The sequence below is a fragment of the Drosophila subpulchrella genome, chromosome 2R (assembly GCF_014743375.2).
Source record: "Drosophila subpulchrella strain 33 F10 #4 breed RU33 chromosome 2R, RU_Dsub_v1.1 Primary Assembly, whole genome shotgun sequence".
In the NCBI taxonomy this organism is placed as follows: domain Eukaryota; kingdom Metazoa; phylum Arthropoda; class Insecta; order Diptera; family Drosophilidae; genus Drosophila; species Drosophila subpulchrella.
In genome coordinates, this window is record NC_050611.1 from 15,141,460 (window position 1) to 15,164,993 (window position 23,534).

The window sequence follows — 23,534 nt, forward strand, 5'->3', positions numbered from 1 at the left end:
CATCCACCTCCGTAAGTCGTAACACTCAGCCACCCTTTCTGGGACTTTTGTCAGCTGCAAGTAGTCACATTTATTTATTCAAAGTCACACTTGCGTATCTAGTTAAGTTACTTTTCAATTCAGTTTTATTTCGGGACCCTTTATTCCCACTTTCCATCAGCCAAACAATCAATGGATCATCGGCTGCTTTTGTCGATGACATGCGACATACTTTTAAATGCCAATTACGAGCGACTGCTAACGGTTCTCAAATCCGCAGCTCTTCTTCTTTTGCCATTACCTACCGTGGCGTATTGTTTTTTATTCATCGGAACAGCTTTTCAATATGCCACGCACACGCTGTCTCTATCTATCCGAACCCAAACCCAAACAGAGACCCATGTAATGCAGCACTTTAGAAACTTGCGTTAGGTACACAGAAAAAAATATTTGATCGCTTTTGGGAAATACTTTATAGTTTATATTATTTATAGCGTATATGTTATAAGAAACAGATATTTAAAGAAAAGAAAGTAAGGTTGAATCGGAAAACATTATAAATTAAGAAAGTAGATTGTCTTAGTCGTGTTGCTTAAGCCAGTTGGGAATTATAAGGGCAAAGAGGGAAATTTAAGTGTGAGGCAAGAATATATCATCCACAAATGTTATAAAAATAGGTATTTAAAGAAAAGAAAGTAAAGTTGAATCGGTAAACATTATAAATTTAAGAAAAGTAGATTGTCTTAGTCGTGTGGCTTAAACCAGTTGGGAATTATAAGGGCAAAGAGGGAAATTTAAGTGTGAGGCAAGAATATATCATCCTCAAATGTTATAAAAAAAGATTTTTAAAGAAAAGAAAGTAAAGTTGAATCGGTAAACATTATAAATTTAAAAAAAATAGATTGTCTTAGTCGTGTTGCTTAAATTAGTTGGGAATTATAAAGGCAAAGGGAAATTTTAGTGTGAAAGTCAAGTATATCTATGAGGCAAGAGTATATCATCCACATATTTGGTTTAAGCTTTGTAAGCTAAGAACATTTTGAATCTTATGAGTTAAGATCATCTTATTTTCGCCGTGTAGTAATGTGTGCGTGTGTGGGAGGGGGAGGTGGGTTTGTTTGGGGATGAGAAGGTAACGCCGTGACTTGCATAGAAATGTACTTTTTTTTGCTCTTTCGTCGCCTTCGTCGCCGCTGTAGTTCTCCAAATTCCTTCTCCCCAACTTTGGGTCTTGCCTAATTCGCTACGCTACAATTAGTTTTCATTTGCCCGTGCCGCCTTTGCTCATCGCACCCTGCCTGCCACGCCCCCCTTTTCCAGCCTCCCACCCGCCGGCGTCAGAGTTCTTCGCTTTTGCCATCTTTGGGACAGTTTATTTTCACTTTGAGTCATTACAACATTTTGCCATGTTCTTGCTGCTGTGTTATTGCCATTATGATTATTGCGTGCCACGTTCTCGGCTGCTCCCTTTTTGTTTTGTTTTATTTTCCAAAAGAATTCTAATATCTTTTGGCCGTAATTTTTCTGTTTCTCTCTTTCATTTCGTTTTTTTTTTTGTTCTTGTTCGCCTATGTCGAAATGAAATTCGTGAGTGAAATACCGTGATGCAAGTAAACAAAAGGCGCCATAATCAACGAGGAAAACTTTTTCCCCTGGGCGCATTATGAGCTTTCGGTTGCGGAGAGTTGCGTTAAAGTATCTTATGGATAACCAAGAACCGTAAGCCATGCGGACTGCAAAAATGTGTGTGCTTGGCAATTTGATTTGCTGTTGATTTTTTAATTATGATTTTTGGCCCGGCTTCCTGATGTTCTGGAGTTTTTTGGGTTCTTGCTTTTGACTATAAGCGCTGACTAATGAAATTTAAGTCACATGCACTCCAAGTGCAACTTGTGTGCTGAATAATTGTTTATGACTTTGGCATGGCTTTACATCAAGTTTTAGATACATTCTAAATTGTTGAAGCACCAAAGTTTGGAGCAACGGAAAACCAAGTAAGCATCAATGGCATAGATATTTTGTACAAACTTTTTCTATATAATACCATGGAGTAAAGTTATCCGAAAGCCGTTGTTAATATACGCATATGGCATAAACGAAAAATGTTGGGAAAATGTTACATTTTTCCAGCTCAAGAGCGCTAAGAATTTTAACTTTTTATCCTTGAAACATTTCTAGTTTCACTTTGGCAAAAGAGCCATACTAGCAAATAATAACTGGTTATATATTTAAAGTAAGAGTTAAATTGATCTATAAATATAATGCATAATCTTTCAAGACACATGTACCTATCTTATTTGTTGAAAAATTCCGGTTGCACAATCAAGTCAGTGCTATGAATTCCCTGTGCACATTTATACTTGCCTCAATCCGTTTAGTGCGTCTTTCATGCACATGATCAACTTGCGAATCTCTCAGATACACTTTGCACTTGGCTTGCATTTAACGATCTGACTAATTGATTCAAATATGTGCATGTCATACAGATTGTTATTAAGCCATTTGCTGCCGTTTAGCGTTTATTTAACCTGCTCCCTTTCATTTTCTGGCCCTACATTCACTATGAAATCCATTTACGCCCAAGCATTTCACAACTTTTAAAGGCAAACAAAAAAGTGAAGGAAAGAAAATAATAACAACAACGAGAAGAGTAGCTGGATATGTATCTTTATATGCAGGCGGGCCAGCTGTATCTGTATCTTGGTATCTGTATCTGCGCTCGCCTCAATCGAAGTACACTTTTGGGTTTTGTTTTATTTTTATATTTTTTGGATTTTTTTTTGGGGCTTTGGCTTTACCCCTTTTTGAGTGTAATTCGTTTTGCTCTTTTCTGGAAACGCTTTTTATTCGTTGCTGTTGTTATTGTTTGTCATTATTTGTGCTTACTTCTTCCCGGTTTCTCGCCTTTTCGGTTTGGTTTGCTTTGCTTTATTTTACTTTACTTTACCGCTGCTTAAACATTATTTGCTGTTATGTAAGCAAGCGGTCGACGCATATTTTGTTTCAATTTCATTATTTTTCCCTTGTATTTTTCGGTATTTCTTTACTCAGTTTCAGTTTTTATTTCATTTTTTTTTTGTGTGAGCCTGCTACTGCCGGCGTTTTTGGTTCATGTGCATGTGGATGTGGCCACATTATTTGGTAATTGTCGTGGTGTGAGTGGGCATAACTGTGTGTTGGCCAGGTTATTGAACTTGAACGTCAAGTGACGTGTGGCCTGCTCTCTGGCCCTTTGTCCCCCTGTCCCTTTGTATCTTTTGGTTCACTTTTTGGCTCTTGGGCTGGGTTGGGCTTTGTTTTTCAGTCTTTTAATGCTCGCTTTGCTGCCGAGCCGTTAGTTGTTAGTCAATTGTATCCGATGGATACAAAACGAGGTGGAAAGAGAGAGAAGCGCTAATGATTGCAGTACGAGCAGCTGAAATTTGAACTGCAATTGGGCAGGAAATGAAGTTTCAGGGGCCGAAAATGTGTATCGACAATAATTAGAGATCAAAAATGAACAAATTCAGATTCAGATACATGTAAAGTGAATCTGAAAATAGCCTAACCTTAACTTGGATTGAATTTATTTCATGCAAATTAAATGCTTTCAATTAAGTTTATAAATGGCAAACGCTACCTTAAGCCTGCTTAATGTCATTAAACCATTTTATCTCAATTCCACTTTTTCAATTTGATTTGTTAATAAAACTTTGTGGTTTTATTTCACAAAGGGGCACAAAAACAAACGTTAAATTAATTGAAACTTATTGATTATAATCAATCCTCAGTGGCGAATAAATAACGATAACGACTAAGTTGAAAAAATAGCATTCAGAAGCATAAACACGAAAACGCCAATGTCAACAAATTATTGTGTTTAATAATTTACCACAACGATAACAATAACAAGCTGACAATTTGCTGCCGTTGGGGGGGAAAAAGAATATTTATGCACTTGGGGGCCGCAGAGCTTGTCTCATTTGAATTTATTTTATTGGCCAGCGGAAAAGTGAAAGACAAAACCGAAATAAATAATAGAGGCGAACGCGCGACCGCCGACGAAATGGGGGCGTCTCAATGGAGGCATTTTATGTGGAATATGTGTATAGGTATAGTGGCGGTATCTATCTTACGGTGGGTTTGTCGCAGTGGACCGGTAGACTAATTAGATACAATTCCAGTTGGGTTGGCATGCCGTTCTCAAAGCACGTTTCTGTCGGATACATTGCGATAAATAGCTACGAACAACGGTTGCAGCTGAAAACACGTTTCCACTTTATCGTTTTCCCGCCCAACTCCTCCCCTCCACCGCCTAGAACCTCCCCCCTCTACATATATTTTCCCCGATCTCCACAATCTGCCGCACTTTGTCACAAGTGAACGTGTTGTTCTAGTTGGCAATTGCACATGTTCGCCTGGGCAGCAGCTAACAGGTATCCCCTAGATACAGATACGATAGCCATTACTTTGAGCCAGTGCACCAATAAAAGATATTGCACACAAGCCCTGATGAATTCGGGGAAACATCAGTTGCGTATACGTGGGTTTCCAGTTCTCGGTTGTTTTTTTTATTATTGTAAATTATAGAGAAATATTATTTCAGAGAAATTTCTAAAACTATCATTAAATAAATTCTTTTTATAATTTTATAATTTTTAAATGAATCAAAATAAGTTATGCAACCTTTATATATGATTTTAGAATTTCTAGATTCTATTTTAACTTGGTGTTTCGCAATTTCCATTTCCACTATATAAAATTTTTTTTAATATATATTTCAAGAAGTTAAGTTCTAAAGTTGAGATAATAAATTTCTCCATAATTTAAACATAAATAATAAATAGTATACTCTATTTTTACAAAGAACTTTTTGGCAATGGTAAATCAAGATGGCGTTTCTACAATTCGATTATCTCGTAGATGTAATCTTCTGGTTTTGACTGTATCTGTGTTCCAATTACCAACCCAGCATGCTTGCCAAATTAATCATCAACCCGTAGAAGATCGTCTTTGCGGCAAAACCCTTTTTGTATTGTCATTCATTTCTTTCGGCTCTTTTGGCGCGCAATTTTATTTCGGCCGCAATTGACTCATCGACTTGCCACCGTCAAGTCAGGCATGCAAAAAAAAAATTTAAGAAAATAAGAAAAAGTCGAGAAATGTGTTGCTTTCTTCTGACTGCGGACGTTCTCCCGCTCTGCTTGCTTTCTTCCACACATTTCTTCTCTCTCTTCTTTCCAAAACGAAAAAAAAGAATGAAATGTTTATGATACCATTTAATTGCTCTCAAATCTCTTTGAAAGCGCTTGGTATTTGTTGATATTTCCATTTTATTTAGCTTATTTTTGGGGTAGCTCTTCCAACGTGGCCCACAGTGTCGATTGTAATTACTCAATTGCTCATACGCCACCGACAAACGTAGAAGCATTGCTTCTTCTTCTCGCTATGTTTCAGTTAAGTACATAGATAAAAAAAATAAATGGAATTGTTTTTGCGGTTCGTTTTTTCTGTAGTAGCCGTCGTCTTGGACTTGTCACTTTTTTTTTTGGGCAGGTGCTTGAACTCTCTCCCTCACATTTTCTCTTTTCTTTTCCACTCTCTGGCGGATCTCACGCTCTCTGCACAGATAAAACAATTAGAGCACCTTATGTTATGGGTTCAAAATTCCATATGAACGTATCTTATTGTATATTATCTTGTATATACTTTATATCGAACCCCAATTTTGAATTTAATCATGTATTTTGTTTATTCAACCCTTAAAGATATCAGTTTTGATATTTCATGTAAATATTTCTTTTGACATTTATAAATTTCATGGAAACTAAAGTTAAATGATTCAGCGATAAGTCAATAGAAGTCAGATTTTAGAGACGTAAACAAATTTGTTTCTTAAAAAAACAAATCACTTAAGTTGTCAATTTTCATTTAAATGGATCAAACCCCAGAGATATTTACTTTTATTCTCTTTTAGCTTCGATTTTCAAAAACAGGTTGGACCGATCTTAGCCAATATCATAATGGTTCTCTCTTTCGAAATGTTTCACCTTTTATGGAAATTTTTGCACTCAGCGCTGCAGTTTTTTTTTTTTTTTTTTGAAAACGTGTTTTGTGCAACAGCAAATCCGAATCAATGCAGTTTTAAAGTCTGAGTTTTGTATATCTTTTTTGCTTTTCTTTATTTTTATGCGCCGGTTTACCTTCACTGCAAATGTTCTCCATATTGTTGTGGCTGCTGCTTTTGAAATCCAGTTTTGCGCAGCTGCAGCGGATTCAGTCGCTGCGAATCGAAAAGCGCAGCCGCGAAACAGTTACGAGGCAAACAACGCTGGCAGAACAGCAGCAGCAACAATAAAGATAACAATAACAAAAGCGCAGCCAACAACAACAACATAATTTCGCTGACCCACTAAATTAACAACAACATAGCGCAAAATATAATTAAATGTGCGTGTCTGTCAATGTCTGTCTGTGTGAGTGACAATCGCGCGACGCTTGAGATACAGTTGAAATTCTATAAGATACATTTTGCAAAAAAAATCTACTCTGACAACGGCATTTTTTTAAGATTTAAAAGTATCTCTAATTTGATGTACCTATATTTAGGGAACAATATGTCTTATTGTATAATTTCAAGTTTTTTCTATAAACTAAAAATGATTGATCAAGTGAAATAATGTAGATAAGATATTTTATCTTTCATTTGATAGCTTGTCGATGTGTGTGGCAACCGCATTTCGACACTGTTTGTGTGGCGGCAGACAACTAGCCGAGTATTTCCATTTAAACGCTAAAAGGGAATGAACTAAACAGTATCTTAAAGTATATCAAAAGTATCTCGTATCTTAAAGCGTACCAAAAGTATCTTGTATCTTAAATTGACAGAAAATAGTATATGATGACAGATTAGAAATGTATTATAAATTCTTTTACATGGTACTGCCAATCTGTAAGTGGCTGAAGATTTCGAAAGTAAAGGGAGTATGATAGTATCTTAAGATACAGAGGCTTGACTGTGGAAAACAATTGCAATAGCGTTAGCCATTAAACCCCTGAGCATCGTCAAATGCAACGTTGCAGTTCTAAAGCTCGGTTCCAGCGGCAAAAAACGAGGCGGTTCGAGAACCCTCGAGCGTTAAAAATGAACGTTAAGATACGAAATGTTCGGCGGCGAACGCGTGAGAGCGTATGAAAACGCGAGCGGGAATCGGTCAGTCATGTGCACCGCTCGTCTGCATTGCAAAACCGATGAATTTGCCTCTTGCCATTTTTTCGCGTTTACTTATTTATTTATTTGTTTTTTTTTTTGGTCATGCCAACGATTCTTTGTAGGCCTTTCTTTGCCTTCTTTCTTTTATTCGCCTTTTTTATTTTTATTTCTTTATGTGTTGCTAACGGTGCTTGGGCCTTATTTATATATAATTGTGTGTCTTTCTCTCTTCCCCCGATTCGTATTTGTGTGTAAACACGTTTTTTTTTGGAGCTGCGCTTTGCGAAATCGAATGAGAAATGCAATGCAAACTGTGGTGCCAGTTAACCCATTGACGCCCCAAGAATTGGCGTGCGTGTAATCCAAGCTATTGAAGGGATTGAACAAAGTTACAGATAACAGGAGCGCTTTTTTTACGGGTTAAAAAAAAATGTTCCATTTTTTCCTCTTTACTTACATTTTGTTACCTAACAAATTTAACAAAATTACCATCCTTCAACCTTTTTAAAGTGTGTGGTCATTTAAGTCATTTCAAATTTCACGGCTGAATTAAATGACTGATAATAAAATTTAAGAAATACATTTTTTTTAATAATAAAGTATTTAAAAAAATGTTTATTAGTAAAAAACTAATCCATTTACCTGGTTTATAAAAATAATATATTACTAATAGTACATACGTCCAAAGTAATAAATTCTTTTGTGCTTTAAATATTACAATATTTTAATGGATTATAATAATCTTTGAAGTATATCTGAATATTTGTTTCTTTGAGGTTAACCTCAAATTTTCCTCGTGAAAGACTTGTGGCTTTCTTTTCGTGCCTTTTGGATTCGATTTTCGAGTTTTTAGCGACCTTTTTTTTCTGTACATGCTTTTATATACATATGTCTACGGTATATGTAGGTACATATATGGATATGTATCCAAACAATCCCGATCTTTTTGTGCGTTTGCATTTCCTTTTTCGTGCTTTAAATGTATTGACCCAATTCTCTGGCCTGAGCGTTGGAATTTCGTTTGCATTTCGTTGAAGCGATTTATATACAGACAACGATTTTTATCGCCATTAAACGACTGCGACTGGGATTTCAATGAATTAAAACACAATTGCATTTGCATAATTATGATGATGCCAATCAGTAGCCTAAATAAAGTATTTTTTTGCATATTTATTACACATTTTAATTGCTTTGCACATCTGCGGTTTGCCGCTCGCCTCATAAATCTCTGATGTGTGTCACTTAATTTTGAAGACATTTGAATTGTATACCGGATCTTTTCAAAAGCACTCAATTTAAATTGTTCTCGAAATGAGTTTGCAGCAAATCGGAAAACTAATTGCTGGGTGATTGGATAATTTGATTTTTCTTTTGATGTGTTGTCAATTGACTAATGAAAAGTCAATAAACTGTTTGCAATAGTTTTATCCACGCACACTGAGAAAAGAGATTTTAAATTTATTTTTTGTTGATTCACTTCGGTTTTGCTTATTTTTACATATGTACACTGGTCGGCATATGTATTTTGACAAAATAAAAGTTAAGTATACTCATAACTTGAATTTACTTCTTGTAAACTATAGGCATCAATGGAAAGGTAATTTCAATGCCGTTTGAATGATACAATACATTTCTTTACCCATTCAGTACTTATTGAAAAGGACGAATTTGTGTAAATCAACTTTGAAATTTTAAAAAAAAACTTTTTTCCTCGTCTTGAAAACTTAAATTTTTTGATGCAAAAAGTTTCTTCAAACAAAAACAATAGTAACTGCAAAAAGAATTTTTCAAAAATCATTTTTCTTATATTTTTTATGATTTTTTGAAGGTGACAATGTCGGAAAAAATTTGTATGAAAAAGACAAAAATATGGCTCAAATGCCTGTTTTTAAGCATTTTCAAAAATTCATAAAAAATATAAGAAAAATGATTTTTGAAAAATTCTTTTTGCAGTTACTATTGTTTTTGTTTGAAGAAACTTTTTGCATCAAAAAATTTAAGTTTTCAAGACGAGGAAAAAAGTTTTTTTTAAAAATTTCAAAGTTGATTTACACAAATTCGTCCTTTTCAATAAGTACTGAATGGGTAAAGAAATGTATTGTATCATTCAAACGGCATTGAAATTACCTTTCCATTGATGCCTATAGTTTACAAGAAGTAAATTCAAGTTATGAGTATACTTAACTTTTATTTTGTCAAAATACATATGCCGACCACTGTATATATGAGCGGTTTTTATTTTTTTGTGGTTTCAAACAGAGCGTAATTTTTTGTTGCTTCCTCACATATTTTATTATTGCTGCAAATGCAGAAAAACCTTTGGTTAAAAAATGTAATTTATGCGGATGTTTTTTCCGAACCGCTTGGCTGCGGGTCCCCATTTTTTTATGTTCCATCACCTGCAATATATTATTGAAACGATTTCATTAAAATCGTAATAAAGATATTAATGCCGAAGGGCAGTAGGAATCAAAAAGGTCCATCTGTCTTTTGTCCTGTGTCATCAACATTAATATCGCTCTAAATGGCTTTAAATGAATTGTTAATCAAAATATTTCAGTAATTAACTAGTGCATCGGTTAATTAATATTGTCGATTTATAAATATTCCATATGCACAACGTTAGCCGATTGCAACCGCTTAATAATAAATATTAAAATGCACTAATTATATTATTTTCTCTCTTTATCTCTCTTTATAGGTAAGTTAACTGATATCTCCTGCCACACGATTCAACTTTTATTTATGGTATGTGGCTTTTAAACGAACTACTTCATTGCTGTGATTTAATGGATTTCGATTGGAGGCCCAATCAATGGTAATCGTAGATTAGAAAGTGCAAACAAGAATTTAGTGTCGAATGGGTCTGTTTCTTTTTTTATGGCCGCTACGGCTGAGAGTAAATGGTAGCCGGAAATAATCGTAAGCGTGGATAATCAAATAACAGTTGGCCAACTGGCTCCAATGTACAATATCTTTAGCCTCGTTTAATTGTATGGGATATATCGCGTTATTGATAGCAACGCTCAGCCAACCATGACGTTCTCCTGCTCCATATAAACGAGATAAAAAGATACAATACTTCAATTTCATTTATTTATGTAGCGCACTTTGCATTGTTGGAATAACAGCGCATCAAAATGAGCGACAGTTCGTTCACACCAAACACGCAATGGGAGCCAACAAAAAATTCCACTTTCCTCTTCAGCCTTCGCGTTTTATCGTGAAATATTTAAATTGTTCCCTGGCACATTTCGCTACTGATAGCACATTTCAACAGAGCAACCCGGCTAACAAAAACAAAGCAAACACCTAAGAAAACAATGTCAGGGGAATGGGAATGGGAATGGGTATAGCAAACAGAACAGATCACCTTCCTCGGCGCTACAGAAAAAATATATCCAAAATACATGAACTGAGCGAGTAAGGTGACATAGAAAGTCGATTAAAATTTATTTCTGATTTGACTGCACTTAAATGAATGATAGAGCTAAAAGCCAAAAGTGTTTAAGCATAAAATAACTTGAAGTTTTTTGTTGAGCATATACAAAATTGTCTGTAGATGCACAGTTTAAGACTTTAAAAAGCATTTAAATTGCAGATTAAAAGCATTCAAGCTTAAAATAAGTACTTATATTCGAGTAGCTTTGACTGCACGTAAGGTATTTAAAAGAAGAATTTAGCAGTACTTAAAAAAAGTTTGGGTATTAAAACCGATTCAGAAGTTCATACAAATTTAAATGTATCTCACATTAACTTTGTTTAAAAATAGGGTTTTTATCTTATTTTCCTATTCATTAAAGATGTGTGTAGTTTAGTAGTAAATCGTCAATGGTAGCGCACACGCTAAACCGAAAAATGCGAAAGAAAGCCAACAAAAATAAAGTGAAATGTGTTTAAATATTGATAAAAACAATAAGAATAACAGCGACACAAGCTGGAAAAATGCTGTTGCACACAAAGAAAACAGAGTGAAAACAACAACTCAGCTGGCCACATGTGTTAATTTGCGCTCACAGGTGAAAAGCGAGGGGAAATGGCCGGAGCGAGGAGGTGGGCTTTTGGGGGGTGTTGCTTTGCTGGTGGTTTTGGATGGGGTGTGATGGGTTTTGTCAGCAAGGCAGACAGACCTGGGGGCAAACTTTGGCAAACTGCTGACAAATATTTAATGCCTGTCGAGTTCAGCACGGTTCGGTTTGCTTAGATCCGCTCGATTCAGTTTCTGCCAGCGAATGTAGTGGTGGTGGTGGTAGTGGGTCAGGTGCAAAGTGGTGCAGTGGGTGGTGCCTTCACGTTGGTGTGATTCAGCGGGGCACTGTGTTCTGTTTGCACAAACAGCTCCCGTTTCGCTTTTATTTTCCTATTTGATGATTAACACATTTAAAGTAGCCGATGTCGTTGGGTAAGCTGGTGCACAGAAAGAAATTGGGAATGATATGTTGATTGGTATTCCTTGTTTTGACTGATTTGCAAAACAAAGTAAACAATATTTTTGAAATTAAAAAAATATATATTTAATATCTTAAAATTTTAAATTTATTTAATTAATTTGAATTTCTTAAGTATTAAGTATAATCTAAGTATATATCTTAAAATTACATTATAAATGCGGTTGACTAAATTGTACAATAATTTCACTGTTAAACTTATTTAGACTTTGTAGTAGCAAACTGACGTTTCTCTGCTGGTGTGCAAAAAAATTGAGAATGCATCAAAATTTTAAACTTGAGATGTAGTAATAAGTATTAGTATTTCTGATTGATTTTCATATTAACAATAAGCTTATAAAAATATTTTTGAATATCAAGTAATAATGTTTTGTTTAAAATCTAATTTTTTTTAAATTTTAACATTTGTATTTAAAGAAACGGGTAACTAAATTGAATAACTACTTCGCCGTTTTTTTGTTAAATGGTTTAAAAAGTCTTTGATTTTTTAAAAATAAATTTGTTAAGAGTTATGTGCCTTTGAGTTAGTTTTTGCTATTAAAGTTTCTTTGCATACACCTTTTTGACCAAAAAAGTATTCTTTTCCGTGTGCCAAATGAGATTGGCGGTTGCGGGGGAAATGGATAATGATGTGGCTCCTTGGCCAAACGATGCGACTCGTTAATTTAGTGGCCGCCAACGACGATGAAGATTCCGCGGCCAACGTAAACATTTGAATAGAGCCAGCGAATTGCTCCATCTCTCTTCCTTATCCGTCGCCCCCGCACTTTCACTCCCACTCCCACTTTCCAGATGGGATTAGGGGGCGTGGTCGCCCTCCCGGCGAGTGGAGTTCGGGCCGCTTTGTTTGCCTAGTCGTCGTCGCAGGTGGTGTTGATGATGATTATGGCCATAGCTCCTCGGGATTCTGTTTGCTCGGAAAAGTTGGTAAATGAAATTTTTATCGCACTGCAATTGCTTTGGCTCTCTTTGGCCATAAATTTGGCCGAGCACTACATAAAGTTATTTTGGGGATTATCTGGGAAGTGTGCGCAAAGTGCGAGGTTTACCACTTCAAGTGGAGGGGCTAAGGAAAACATAATAATTTGTCTGAAATCTTTTTCAAGTGCAAATAAATGGGTGTAGATTTTTAAATACAGTTGAGATACAGATTTACAGAATGAGTATTATTGGTTGATTCTTTCAATTATTTAAATTTATCTTTTCACCCAGATTTTTTGTCATCATACTCAATTGCCCATTGAATGCAAATGATTGAGTTATTTTCAGTCCCCAATTGGATGCGGGCCATATAATTGCGAATTTTCCGAAGAGCTTATTAACTGCTCATTAAGTAAATGATAAATGCTCGTGTTAAATCGGCCAGACACTTATTTCGCCAACGGCAGCAAATATAGATTTTTGGCATTTGGCCTAGAACTGATATTATACGGCTCCCCGTCATGCACGTTGTAAAATAGATCAAAAGCACAATTTTGTATTTCCGCTGGAAGAATCAAGAAATAATTAAAGCACATTATTATTCTATATGCTCTAGCGGTCCATTTGAAAAGTTATGTGGGTCGGGCACGTGCCCAAGCCTTATATAAGTTTCACTTTTCGTTGAACATTTTTTTTTCGACTCAGTCTACGAGGTGGATTCGATTACGCACCGCACTGATTAGTTTTGCTTTGTCGGACGGCCAATTGTCAAGTAAGAAAAATAGCGCAAATATTTTAGTCATTGACGTAGCAGTGGTCCAAACAAGACCGAAAAAAATAGAGGAAAATGAACCTAAAGCCCGTCGAAAACTGTCGAATGCCGCAGACTCTTGCAGGAATCGAAACACCTCGTCGCGCAATGAGGGAAATTTCAATTGTGCACGCCCAGCGAGGAATGTCTACCCAATTTCCCAGCACCACCAGAACCACCGCCACCACCCGCACCACCATCGCCACTCGATGAGGTTCTCTTGTCCATCTACATCATTCCACATGACAGTCGGAGATTGCGTGAAAATCTCAGAGATTTGTTGACATTTCTGCTTACATTTAATTCAATTGCCGTTTGTGCGGCTGGCCTAGGAGACCGCTAAACAAAAATATAAATTAATCTTGTCCTCATGCATGTACGATTTACTTTGTGTTTCTACGCAATTGAAATTAGTTTTACTAAATTAAATTTAATTAAACGGCCAGCCCCTTAGGGTTGGCCGCATTTTCAGATCATTTCCTGAATTGTTTTTTGGTAGCAGCATCAATTTCTGCCGCAATACAAATTTATTTTCCCCGCCGTTTTACGCCCAACCCGTTACCTTGCATGTATTTTTATGCGCATTTAAAAGCATTTTCCATAAATAAAAAAATTATGAAAAGAGCAACCGAAACTGTGTATAGACGAAACGAGAACCCCAAAACAGACGAATTAGTGAAGATTTTCACATGAAAAGCGGCGCGTAAATTGCGCACAGGCCACAAGAAGCTGGCTGAAGTCAAAAAGGGGGGAAATGAAAATGAAAATTGTTTTATGTTTGAAGCGCCCGAAAGACTTTTCCACATAAATTACATGCACACACGGCCGAAGAGGCTGCGGCATCGGCATCGGCGGCAGCAGACTGTTGTCATAAGTGATCAACGCGGTCAGACCTCAGGCCCAAGTCAGTCGGCCCATCCACCCATCATCCATCCATCTATCCATCCATCCATCCACCCATCCATTGGTCCATCTGTCCCTCTGAGTATCTTCTCGTGTGAGTATCTCTAGTTTGTTGCTATATCCACTGGCACGTCAAGTGAACTGACATTAAAATGACGAAAACGCAAATCAACAGCAAACAAAAACAGCGGCAGCAAGAACTTTCCGCCTTTGGCAGAGTTTTGTTGAAAAGATGGATGGATTTATGGCTCATTTTGTTGTATTTCCTTCCTTTTTTCTTATTTGCGCAGGGTGGGTGTCTGGCCCGTCAATAGTTTGTCTTCGGGAAAATGCCCAAGATGTTTGCTGGGGCTAGGGTTTTGCAATTAAGTCAATTTTTGGACAAGCAAAGTAATTTAAAGGGGGAAATTAGATAAGAAATCAATCGAACAAAGATGTGTATGGTTTTCATTCCCTGAAAAATAAAATATCACGTACAAATACAGGTTAGCATTTTATTTGTATGAATGTTTTACATGCTGTATACTGTGCGAGTCGGCAGAGAACCGGCAGAAAAAAATTTATAAACATATGCCTACTAGATTGGCCTGTTTTGACCAACCGTCTAATAAGATGAAATATAAATAAAAACAAAATACATGATGATTATGTGATAATAGAAATTTTTAATTTGCTGGAAATAATTTTTTTTAACCATTTAATAAGATGAAATATAAATAAAAACAAAATACATAATGATTATATGATAATAGAATTTGTTAAATTGCTAATTATTTTTTTAACACAGAGGGTTAAAAATATTTAAGAAAATATATTCGACTGCTATAGAAAAAACAGAAGGCTGAGGCCTGATTAATAAAACCCTATTAAGATCATTAAATTTCATAGCAAAAGACCAGACAATTCCTCATTGGCCTTAATCTCTTTATGTGGCCTAGTGCCCACAGGTTCTAATTGAAAATCATTAGAAAGCGAAGCACATGCAATTTACTTTTCTCAAATTGTTCGCTGTACATGTCAGCTAAAAATGGGTGAAGATATAGAGGGGAAAGGAAAACAACGAGCACCAGCACGGAAAAATCAAACGCCGAACTAATGACAATTTTCAATGCTCCACGTGCTGTAGCCCTGCCCCCAGCCAGAAAACGCCACCACCCGCTGTGACTAATGAGCGTTTCTAACCGAGATAAGAGATCTGGCCAAATGGCCAATGCCTGAATATATAGAGAATTGAGAGCTGAACAGAAAAAAAAAACCGAACTGAACTGAACGAAACGAAACGGTATAGAGCAATTGCCGTTGTGTTACCAAGAGATTTCGAAACAAATCAGATACAGATACGAAACATAGAAATGTGTTTACCGAGTACTTATGTCATTCATGAGAATGTATCTCTGACGTTTGCGGCCGCAGAATTTCGATGTGGTGATGATGATGATGATGACGCCGATGAGCAATGCCAATAGCATGCGATCGGGGGTGTGCGGATGGGGCCGATACCATATGTATATTATATAGTTTAAAAGGTTTGTCTTTGCCAAAATGATTGATTGCCGCCCAAGTAGTGGAGGCCGTTCAGAAATGTATATCGCGCAGAGATACAAGATACAAATGCAGTGTGCGACCAGACTGTTTATAACTTACACATTGTTTCACTATTTTCGATGGCATTTTTGTAAATCCATTTCGCCTGCTCTGTACATTTCCTACTCTTGATCATTTTTGATGTTGGACCACTTGACTTGGACTTTTGATGTTTTTACTTTTGGCCTGGCCCAAAACAAACCGCGGGATCTCGGCACTCGCTCTTGTCGCTCACTGATCTGCAGCATTTAATTTCATTGTGGTTGTTGTGGCTGCTGTTTTAATTAAATTTCGCAACGCGAACGTTGAAGAAAACATTTTGTAAATTGCATTTTGTGTGCAATTTTCGTTCGACATTTGCGGGCCTTCGTTTGCCGTTCGCTACCAAAAAAAATAAAGTCGAAAGAGGGATTTTCGGGGGGATTGGAGAAATGCCGGGAGTGCGCCCGTCTGCTGGCAGAACACAGTGCATCTAATTGCGAGTAACAAATGCCGCCTCATGTTGCTGTCGCCAGACATTTCCCTCTGCTTTCTTTTGCTTATTTTTTTATTTTGGCTAGAAGGCAGGAATTGCGATGCGAAGACGATGATGATGAAGCTGCCGCCGCAGTCTCCCAGAAATGAAGGACACCAGCATATGGATGCCGGCTAGAGAGATGAGATGGACAGTTCTGGGGGGAAGTTCTTGATTAGCTACCTGGGACATTGGACAGCAGCAAATGAGCTGAGCAAATGCCGCAAATGGATCATCTTGTCTAATTCCAAATGGGAGACTGGCATGAAGATTTCTTTGTCAATTATCTTATACCTCCGAGGTCGCAGAAATGCAAAGTCTGTCAAGCCAGTTGTTAGAGATAACCATAACAAAATGACATTTATGGCATAGCGAAGTGTTATGGCTTTGGTTTCAGATGAAGATACAGCTTTTTGTAATGGTTAGTAGCATGAAGTTTAGGTGTTCCGTCTGTCATTCCCAAATTCAAGCAAATCAAGCAGCTTGTTAAAGGTTATATATCATTCCTTCATAACATAGCTTAAGCCCAATTAGGATTTCCAAGTGTAAACCCAACTCAGCTGTTGAATCTCGAGGGTTTCAGACTTCTCGTGTGAAGATTGCTTGATCAATTTGAAATATTTGCTCCGTACAAACTTTGGTTTGCATATTGCATTTTGAGCAATCCTTGCGAGGACAGTTTTGGCAAATGCCAATGCATACTTCAATTGTCTGACTCCCAGACTGTCATTCTCCTTCTGACTGTCTGTCTGCCTGAATCTGGCTATATTTCTTGCTATTTTTACTACCTCGATTCTTTATCTGTGATTCTGAAACTTGCAGTTCATTGCGATTGCGACTCAACCCAGCGGCAATTTCTTCATCTTCATCTTCATGACGGCGACACATCGTTTTCTTTCTCTCTCCCTCTCTGATTTTTGTATTTTGTATATATTTTTTGTGTTTTATTTTACGTTTTTGGGTTTTGCGTGGATTTCTTGGCAAACGCATTTATATTGTGCACTTGTATCTGTACCTATGTATCTGTATCTGGTGGATATGTCGCTGGCTGAGGCTGCACTTTATAGCGGCAGCGACCGCTTGATCGACCGAGTGCAAATTTCTCGAAGCAAAATTTATTTGTGATTTGCAATTCGCAATTTGCATGGACAGACCGACCGACAGACAGACCGGCGTAGTGATGTTGTTGTGGTGAAATTTTGTGGGTAATTCATCTTCATTTCGTTGCGGTTCGAGCTGAAATGCGTTGCGGTATGCAGCCGCGACACTGCCACACCGCTGCAGGCTATTTTCAATCCGTCCGCCGCTGTGCTAAAAATGTTTCAAATGTTTTTAACCAAAAATAAAGCGAATTTTAAACAAATCGGAAAGATAAAAATCAACCAACAGACCAATGCAAATTATACAGTTCTTGTTCTATGGACTCTATGCACTTAGGATCCATCCCCGCACAAACAAAACCATTCATCTATCTATGTAGCCATCCATCCATCCGTCAATCAATCATTTTAGTAAGGGGTTTTGTTGTTTTTATGAAATTTAATCAACAGTTTCCAATGCGGAGGGAATTTTCTACTCTTAGGGGGTAGGAAACTTAAAAAAAAAAAAAGAATCAAGAAAAAGAGTTGGGTAGATGGTAGAGGTGAAAGGAAAAGAAAAATGTTGATGGTGTATTATTATTAAAGGCAAATTTGACAGAAAACAAATGTTTCCTTCTGCTGGCAAGCCGCTTAGCTCTTTGTTATTTTTTCTTTTCCTCGGATTTTCACACAAATCGCTTTGTATGCGTCAAAGTTGTTGAAATTTGAATTAACCCTTAGCTGAGACAAGGACGTTGTGGCAGGAAGCTGTCTGTTGGTATTCGGTATTGTATTTCACTGGATAATCCCATTCGAACAACGAAGTTGGCAAATGGTCATTCGATGCTCCGGGGTAGTCGTTAAAAATGATTTGAATTTATGTATTTATTTAAATTGGTTATTGAAAGAAAGCCCCAGGTATTGAGGTATTTTCAAATGAAAACGGCTTTATTATCTGTCTAAAACGCTTTTTAAACGTATATTTTCTTTTCATTATTCTACTCAATTGCAAATATAAAGCTAAGGTCAGCAGTTACCTGGGAGTTCAGCGTTTGACTTAATGTTTACACATTTGTATTTAAAATACGTATACAGAACTTGCACAGGCATCTAAAAATACGTCACAAAGGCGAGCCATTAACCTAATTGCAAAAGTCAGGCAATGGAAACAAAAGCCTCAGGTAGCAACAGGCCGCAGCAAAATATATAAAAATAGGGTTAAGTGCGAGAACTAAGTGGAATCCATCCACTCCTTTAATTTCTATCAAAATGCATCAGCGAATGTTTAAAGTACGCCAAGTCAGCAAATGAAATAATTGCAGAGGCTTAATCGCAACTACGGTAAAAGTTAATTAACTTTAATAGTAATTAGTAGCTGGTGGATTGCCAGCAACGACACTAACATGTTCAAGTTGTGTAAGCGAAGGAAATGCCAGTAAGACTGGAAAAACAAGCGAGCACAAACTGTTGGAAAAGTTAAGAAAATGTCAAGGTGTTGTTGCTTCATGGTAGATGGAAAACCCATGTAATGATTAGAAATTATCCAAGTTTTACCACCTCCTAAGTACCGAGTTAATTAGTGCAGGCATCAACGGTACTTTTGGTGTCAAGACCAAGTGGCCCAAAACACCTGCCCGCTTGCGGAAAATATTCGAAATATTTATATTCACCGCAGTTGTCGTCGCTGATTGACATTCGAACGTGACATGAACATGGTTCACCTAAATTCCGTAATTTATTTCGAACAAATCAGCTAACCGAAAACAAAGCGGAAATTATGTTAGCAATGCCTGCAGTCAACCCAAAATTCTGGTTTGCTCCTAACCCTGCCACTGCTGCCTTTTCCACAATTTTGAACATTGAGCATTCAACATATCCCGATGACAGCGTCAATTAACGTGAAAAAATTGTGCAAATATTGCGTTGACTTAAATTTTTGCACTCAGCCATAGAAAATGTGTTTTTGCATTGGCTTAAATTATGCCATTAGTGCAGAAAATCAATTCGTTTGGTTTTACGTAAGCGATCGGGCCATGAAGTCGCTTAGTGAGAAGAAAAATGTTCAGGTGCTACATTTTAAAGATATTTAATTTACTGACTAACTTAAACTTCTTAACTAAACTGTAATACGTTAGAGATTTCTAGCTAATAGATCGGAAAACGATCCGGGTAATAACGTATAATTATTTCCACCACTACAGGAGTTTTAATAAACCTTAAAATATGTCTTCTGTGATATATTGATTAATTCCTTTGATTGTGATTGGTTACCAAGTACCAGTAATTATTTCCATTATGACAGAACTTTTTTATTTAACTTACTTAGTTGCTAAACTAGTTTATATATCATTGGCTATACAATTAAAAGTAACTGGTTTTCTTATAATGCAAAAATAAATAAATAAATTTTGTATAACAAGGGATAAAACAGCCAAACCAGTGTCTGTATTGAATGTGATTTAATATTTTATGGTCTTAAAGCATTTCTCATCCGAAATGAACTGGTTAAAAGTAATATCCTTACCAATCTGAATTTACGACAAAGAACCGCATCATAAACTAAAATAACACTGAACACTCGCTCAGACCACGAAAAAGCCAGGCTTATTTACTATATATTGATAAATCTGTTGTTATACTCTTCGTCACCACAAAGCCCGATACTTATCCGTATATGTGTGTTTGTGTACATATTTTTACAGTCCACACAACAACAGAACCAGCAGCAAGCACTTATGAACAAGTCAAATGACGACCTACGGAGAAAGCGTCCCGAGACTACACGGCCAAATCACATTCTACTCTTCACCATCATAAATCCCTTCTATCCCATCACAGTTGTAAGTACACACAGCAATATATATCTATATTTTACTCTTTCTCTCTCTGCAGCCTCTCCTCTCCATACATACATTATATTATACGACGATATTATTCTTATATCCTCTAGCTACTTAGTATTGCAAAAGGGAGATCTCTCTTCTGTGTCCTACCATTTTTATTTTTTTTTTTGGCAAGAAATCGTAGAAAATAAAATAAAATCCATTGCAATTTGTTTGGAAGCTGTTGGAAAACTTGTCACACACTCGAGCGGAGTTTTCAGGCATGTGTGCTGGGGATAAGAAAACAGTTATTTGCCACACTGTCGCCTCTGGACCCGAATGTTGTTGTAGCTTAGGCTGCAGACGAGTGTTGATTGCATCTGGCTTTGTGGTATGCCCGGTCTTATAACAGCATTTGATACATTTTAGCTACAAAATGGCCAGAAAGTGAGTGTCCTTAACCGGGGCGGCAGGCAACAACAAGTGTGGATAGCAGATGGGCCGGGATTTGGATGAGTGTTTAGTCCAAGTGCATTGTTAGGCGAGCAACAACCTGCAACGTCAACAGCAACAATTATAAGAGGAGAGAAAAACAACACAATGCTATGACAAAAATTAAAAAAAAAGCATAAAGTACTCAAGTGTACTGGGGCTGAATAACGTGCGAAGCACCCTTACATCCGCAAAACAAACGCATGGACTAGATACAATGTCTTAAACGGGGACTCGAGATTTTCTTACTCTACTTAAGTTAGGAAGGTTAAACGTGAATTTTTTTAATTTTTAGGAAAGTTATTTTGAAAAGAAATACGATTTTTATCCAAGTTGGTTATAATAATCTTAATAAAAACCAAAATAAAACAAATTTTTATTTTTTAACGACCGATACAAGTAGTTTGACATTGAATAGACTTAAATGTCAAATTAGTTGTATCATCATTAGAACATTTATCCTTATTTTATCATGGACTAACCTTACAGATAGTGAAGGGTTTATTTTTAGGGCAGCGATCAGAGTGCAGCGAATACTATTTGACATACAATTGTGAAACGAAAAATGCAGATTGGGAATAATTTGTAAGGGCAAACTTTTTATAATAATTTATAAGAGTTAATATAAAAGGCTACAATGGCACTAAGATGTAAAAAAATGGCAAATTTTTTACTTAAAGTTAAACGTTTTTACTGAGTGAAAACAAGTTGTAGAAAGCAAAGTGACTCCATTTGAAAGTGGATCAAGAGGCTTTTTGCTTAGGTCCGTTTCCCAACCCCATGTCGTCCTATATCCTGGCTATATAGGGTAGTCATTTCTGCATCCACACGAAAACTAGACACGCACACTGCTACGGGTTATTGTCTTCTTAGCAAAGGCAAAAACATTTGGCGGTGCAGCAGAACAACAAAGGCAAGGAAAACAAAAAATGCGGAAATGTTCTCCCTGTCTCTCTCTCACTCTGGCCCGATGTACTCCTTTCTCCCTCGCTCCTGCAGTGTGGGAAAAGTGTGTGTGTTGTGCCCAGGCAATTGTATTTTCCAACACTTGAGCCAAGTGCGAGCGAAGTGGAACATAAAATCCTGTGAAGTGGAAAACATGCAGTATAAAAACTACAAAACTGGAAATTATTTGGGGCCAGTATTTGCATCGTGTGTGTGTGCGTGGATAAAGCCAGAAAGCCCAGACATGTTAATTCGCATCCGACAAAATGGCTGCCTGGTGCAGCAGGATTTTCCGTTCGTCCGTCCATCCGACTGAATGACTTTTCCCCAGGTCCCATTGTCGTAAAGTCCGACTGACTGGATTTATACGTTCGCATTCGCAGCCAGCCTCTCGCAGCTTTTTCCAACGGAAATAAATCTTTCTGTTGACTTAAGTCATCGCCATGGAGAGTGGAGCCTGTTTGTTCTGGAATTAAGCAATTCTCTTTACAATTCTCCGTTCTTCTTGCGCGTTATGCGACGCAAATTAAAAGCTTCTGGCAGTTCAGAATATATCTGTTACATCCGGCGCCTTATTGAGCCGCATTCCGTTGTTAATAAAGCTGCAAATCGGATTAAATGCATTTCCTGTGTCATAAGAAGTATGATTTAAGGATATCGTCAGGGCAGGGTTAATTGATCTATTTAATAAATTGGTCAGAAGCTCATGATAAAGATGAATATGAAATATTATTATCTTCCGGTTATGCATATTGGTGCACTTTAATCTCCTTAAAATTATTAAGCACTCTTCTGAACTATTCAAAATTCAATTTATATGTGCCTCTGCCAAATGCATTTCCCCCCTGCACACTCAGAAGAGGCATGGCCAAAAAGAAAACTGTTTCCGGAAAGTTTTCGGGGAAAACTTGGGCTGGGCACGTTCGTCGGCGAGGAACGCTCCATCACACGCTCCAACTAGCTTTGGCTTAACTAATCGCAAACTAAACGACCTCTAATAGCATCCGGAACTTCTGTCAACAATGCAGACTCCCTCTGCCCCTCCCATTTTTCGTGCCCGCCCTCCTGAATTTCCACACATGCCGAAACGAAACGAAACGAAGAGCCAAGTGAGCTACGAGTCAAAACTTTTCCAGAGCTATGCCGCCCGGCTCATTTCCGCAGCAAAGAGACGTAGAAGTTGGGGAGGGGATTTTTGCCGCTTATCCGCATGGAACAAAAAGCTTTCGGTATAAGATTAAAAACTTTTTAATAAGAAGACACTAAAAGCATCAAAGGAAATTTGCTTCTGCATACACACATATGTGTGTGTGTGCGCAGTCAAAGTGGCCAACAAAAAAAAAAAGGAAGAGTTGGAGCCAAAAAACCAGATGATAGATGGATGATAAAGTTGTGCAGGCCCCCAAAACACTCTGCAACAAAAGGCCACAAGATGTTAAAGTTGAAGAGTTGCTAACGAAAAAAAAATATATGTAGGAAAAAAATGCAATAAAAGTTGCAACGACGACGGGTATTAGCTGACACCATCGCAGGGCCAACAATGTTCAATAATGTATTAGCATGGGGGCCAGAAGGCGTTGCGGCCACAATGCAAATGCAACCGACCCCCAGGAGTGGAGGCATATGTAAAACCCTCTTTTGAAGCGGCTTATCAGAACGCTGTTCGACTTTGTTGGTAAAGAAAAAAAAAAGTAGGAAAATGTAAAAAAGATGGAAAAAATAAGGCAAAATGCAGCAGCAGTCAGCCATAAGCTAAAGCCCAGGAATGTGTAACGGCAGCTGCAGCCCTTGCAATATGTGACACATGCAGGAGCCGGGCTGAACTGAACTGAACAGGCGGA

At 37.2% G+C, this 23,534-nt stretch overlaps 1 protein-coding gene across 21 annotated transcripts in view; it reads left to right on the forward strand.

The window, feature by feature from the left end:
- Positions 1-23,534, forward strand: part of LOC119549532 (heterogeneous nuclear ribonucleoprotein L) — a 116,195-nt gene that overhangs the window by 11,286 nt on the left and 81,375 nt on the right. For all 21 annotated transcript variants that reach the window (XR_005219418.1, XR_005219417.1, XR_005219419.1 and 18 more), the window contains one exon: positions 20,137-20,274. Coding sequence is in view for 18 of the 21 variants with exons in the window: in XM_037857657.1 (XP_037713585.1) it covers positions 20,137-20,274 (138 nt within the window). In the remaining 3 variants the exon portion in view is untranslated. The remainder of the gene's footprint in view (positions 1-20,136; positions 20,275-23,534) is intronic.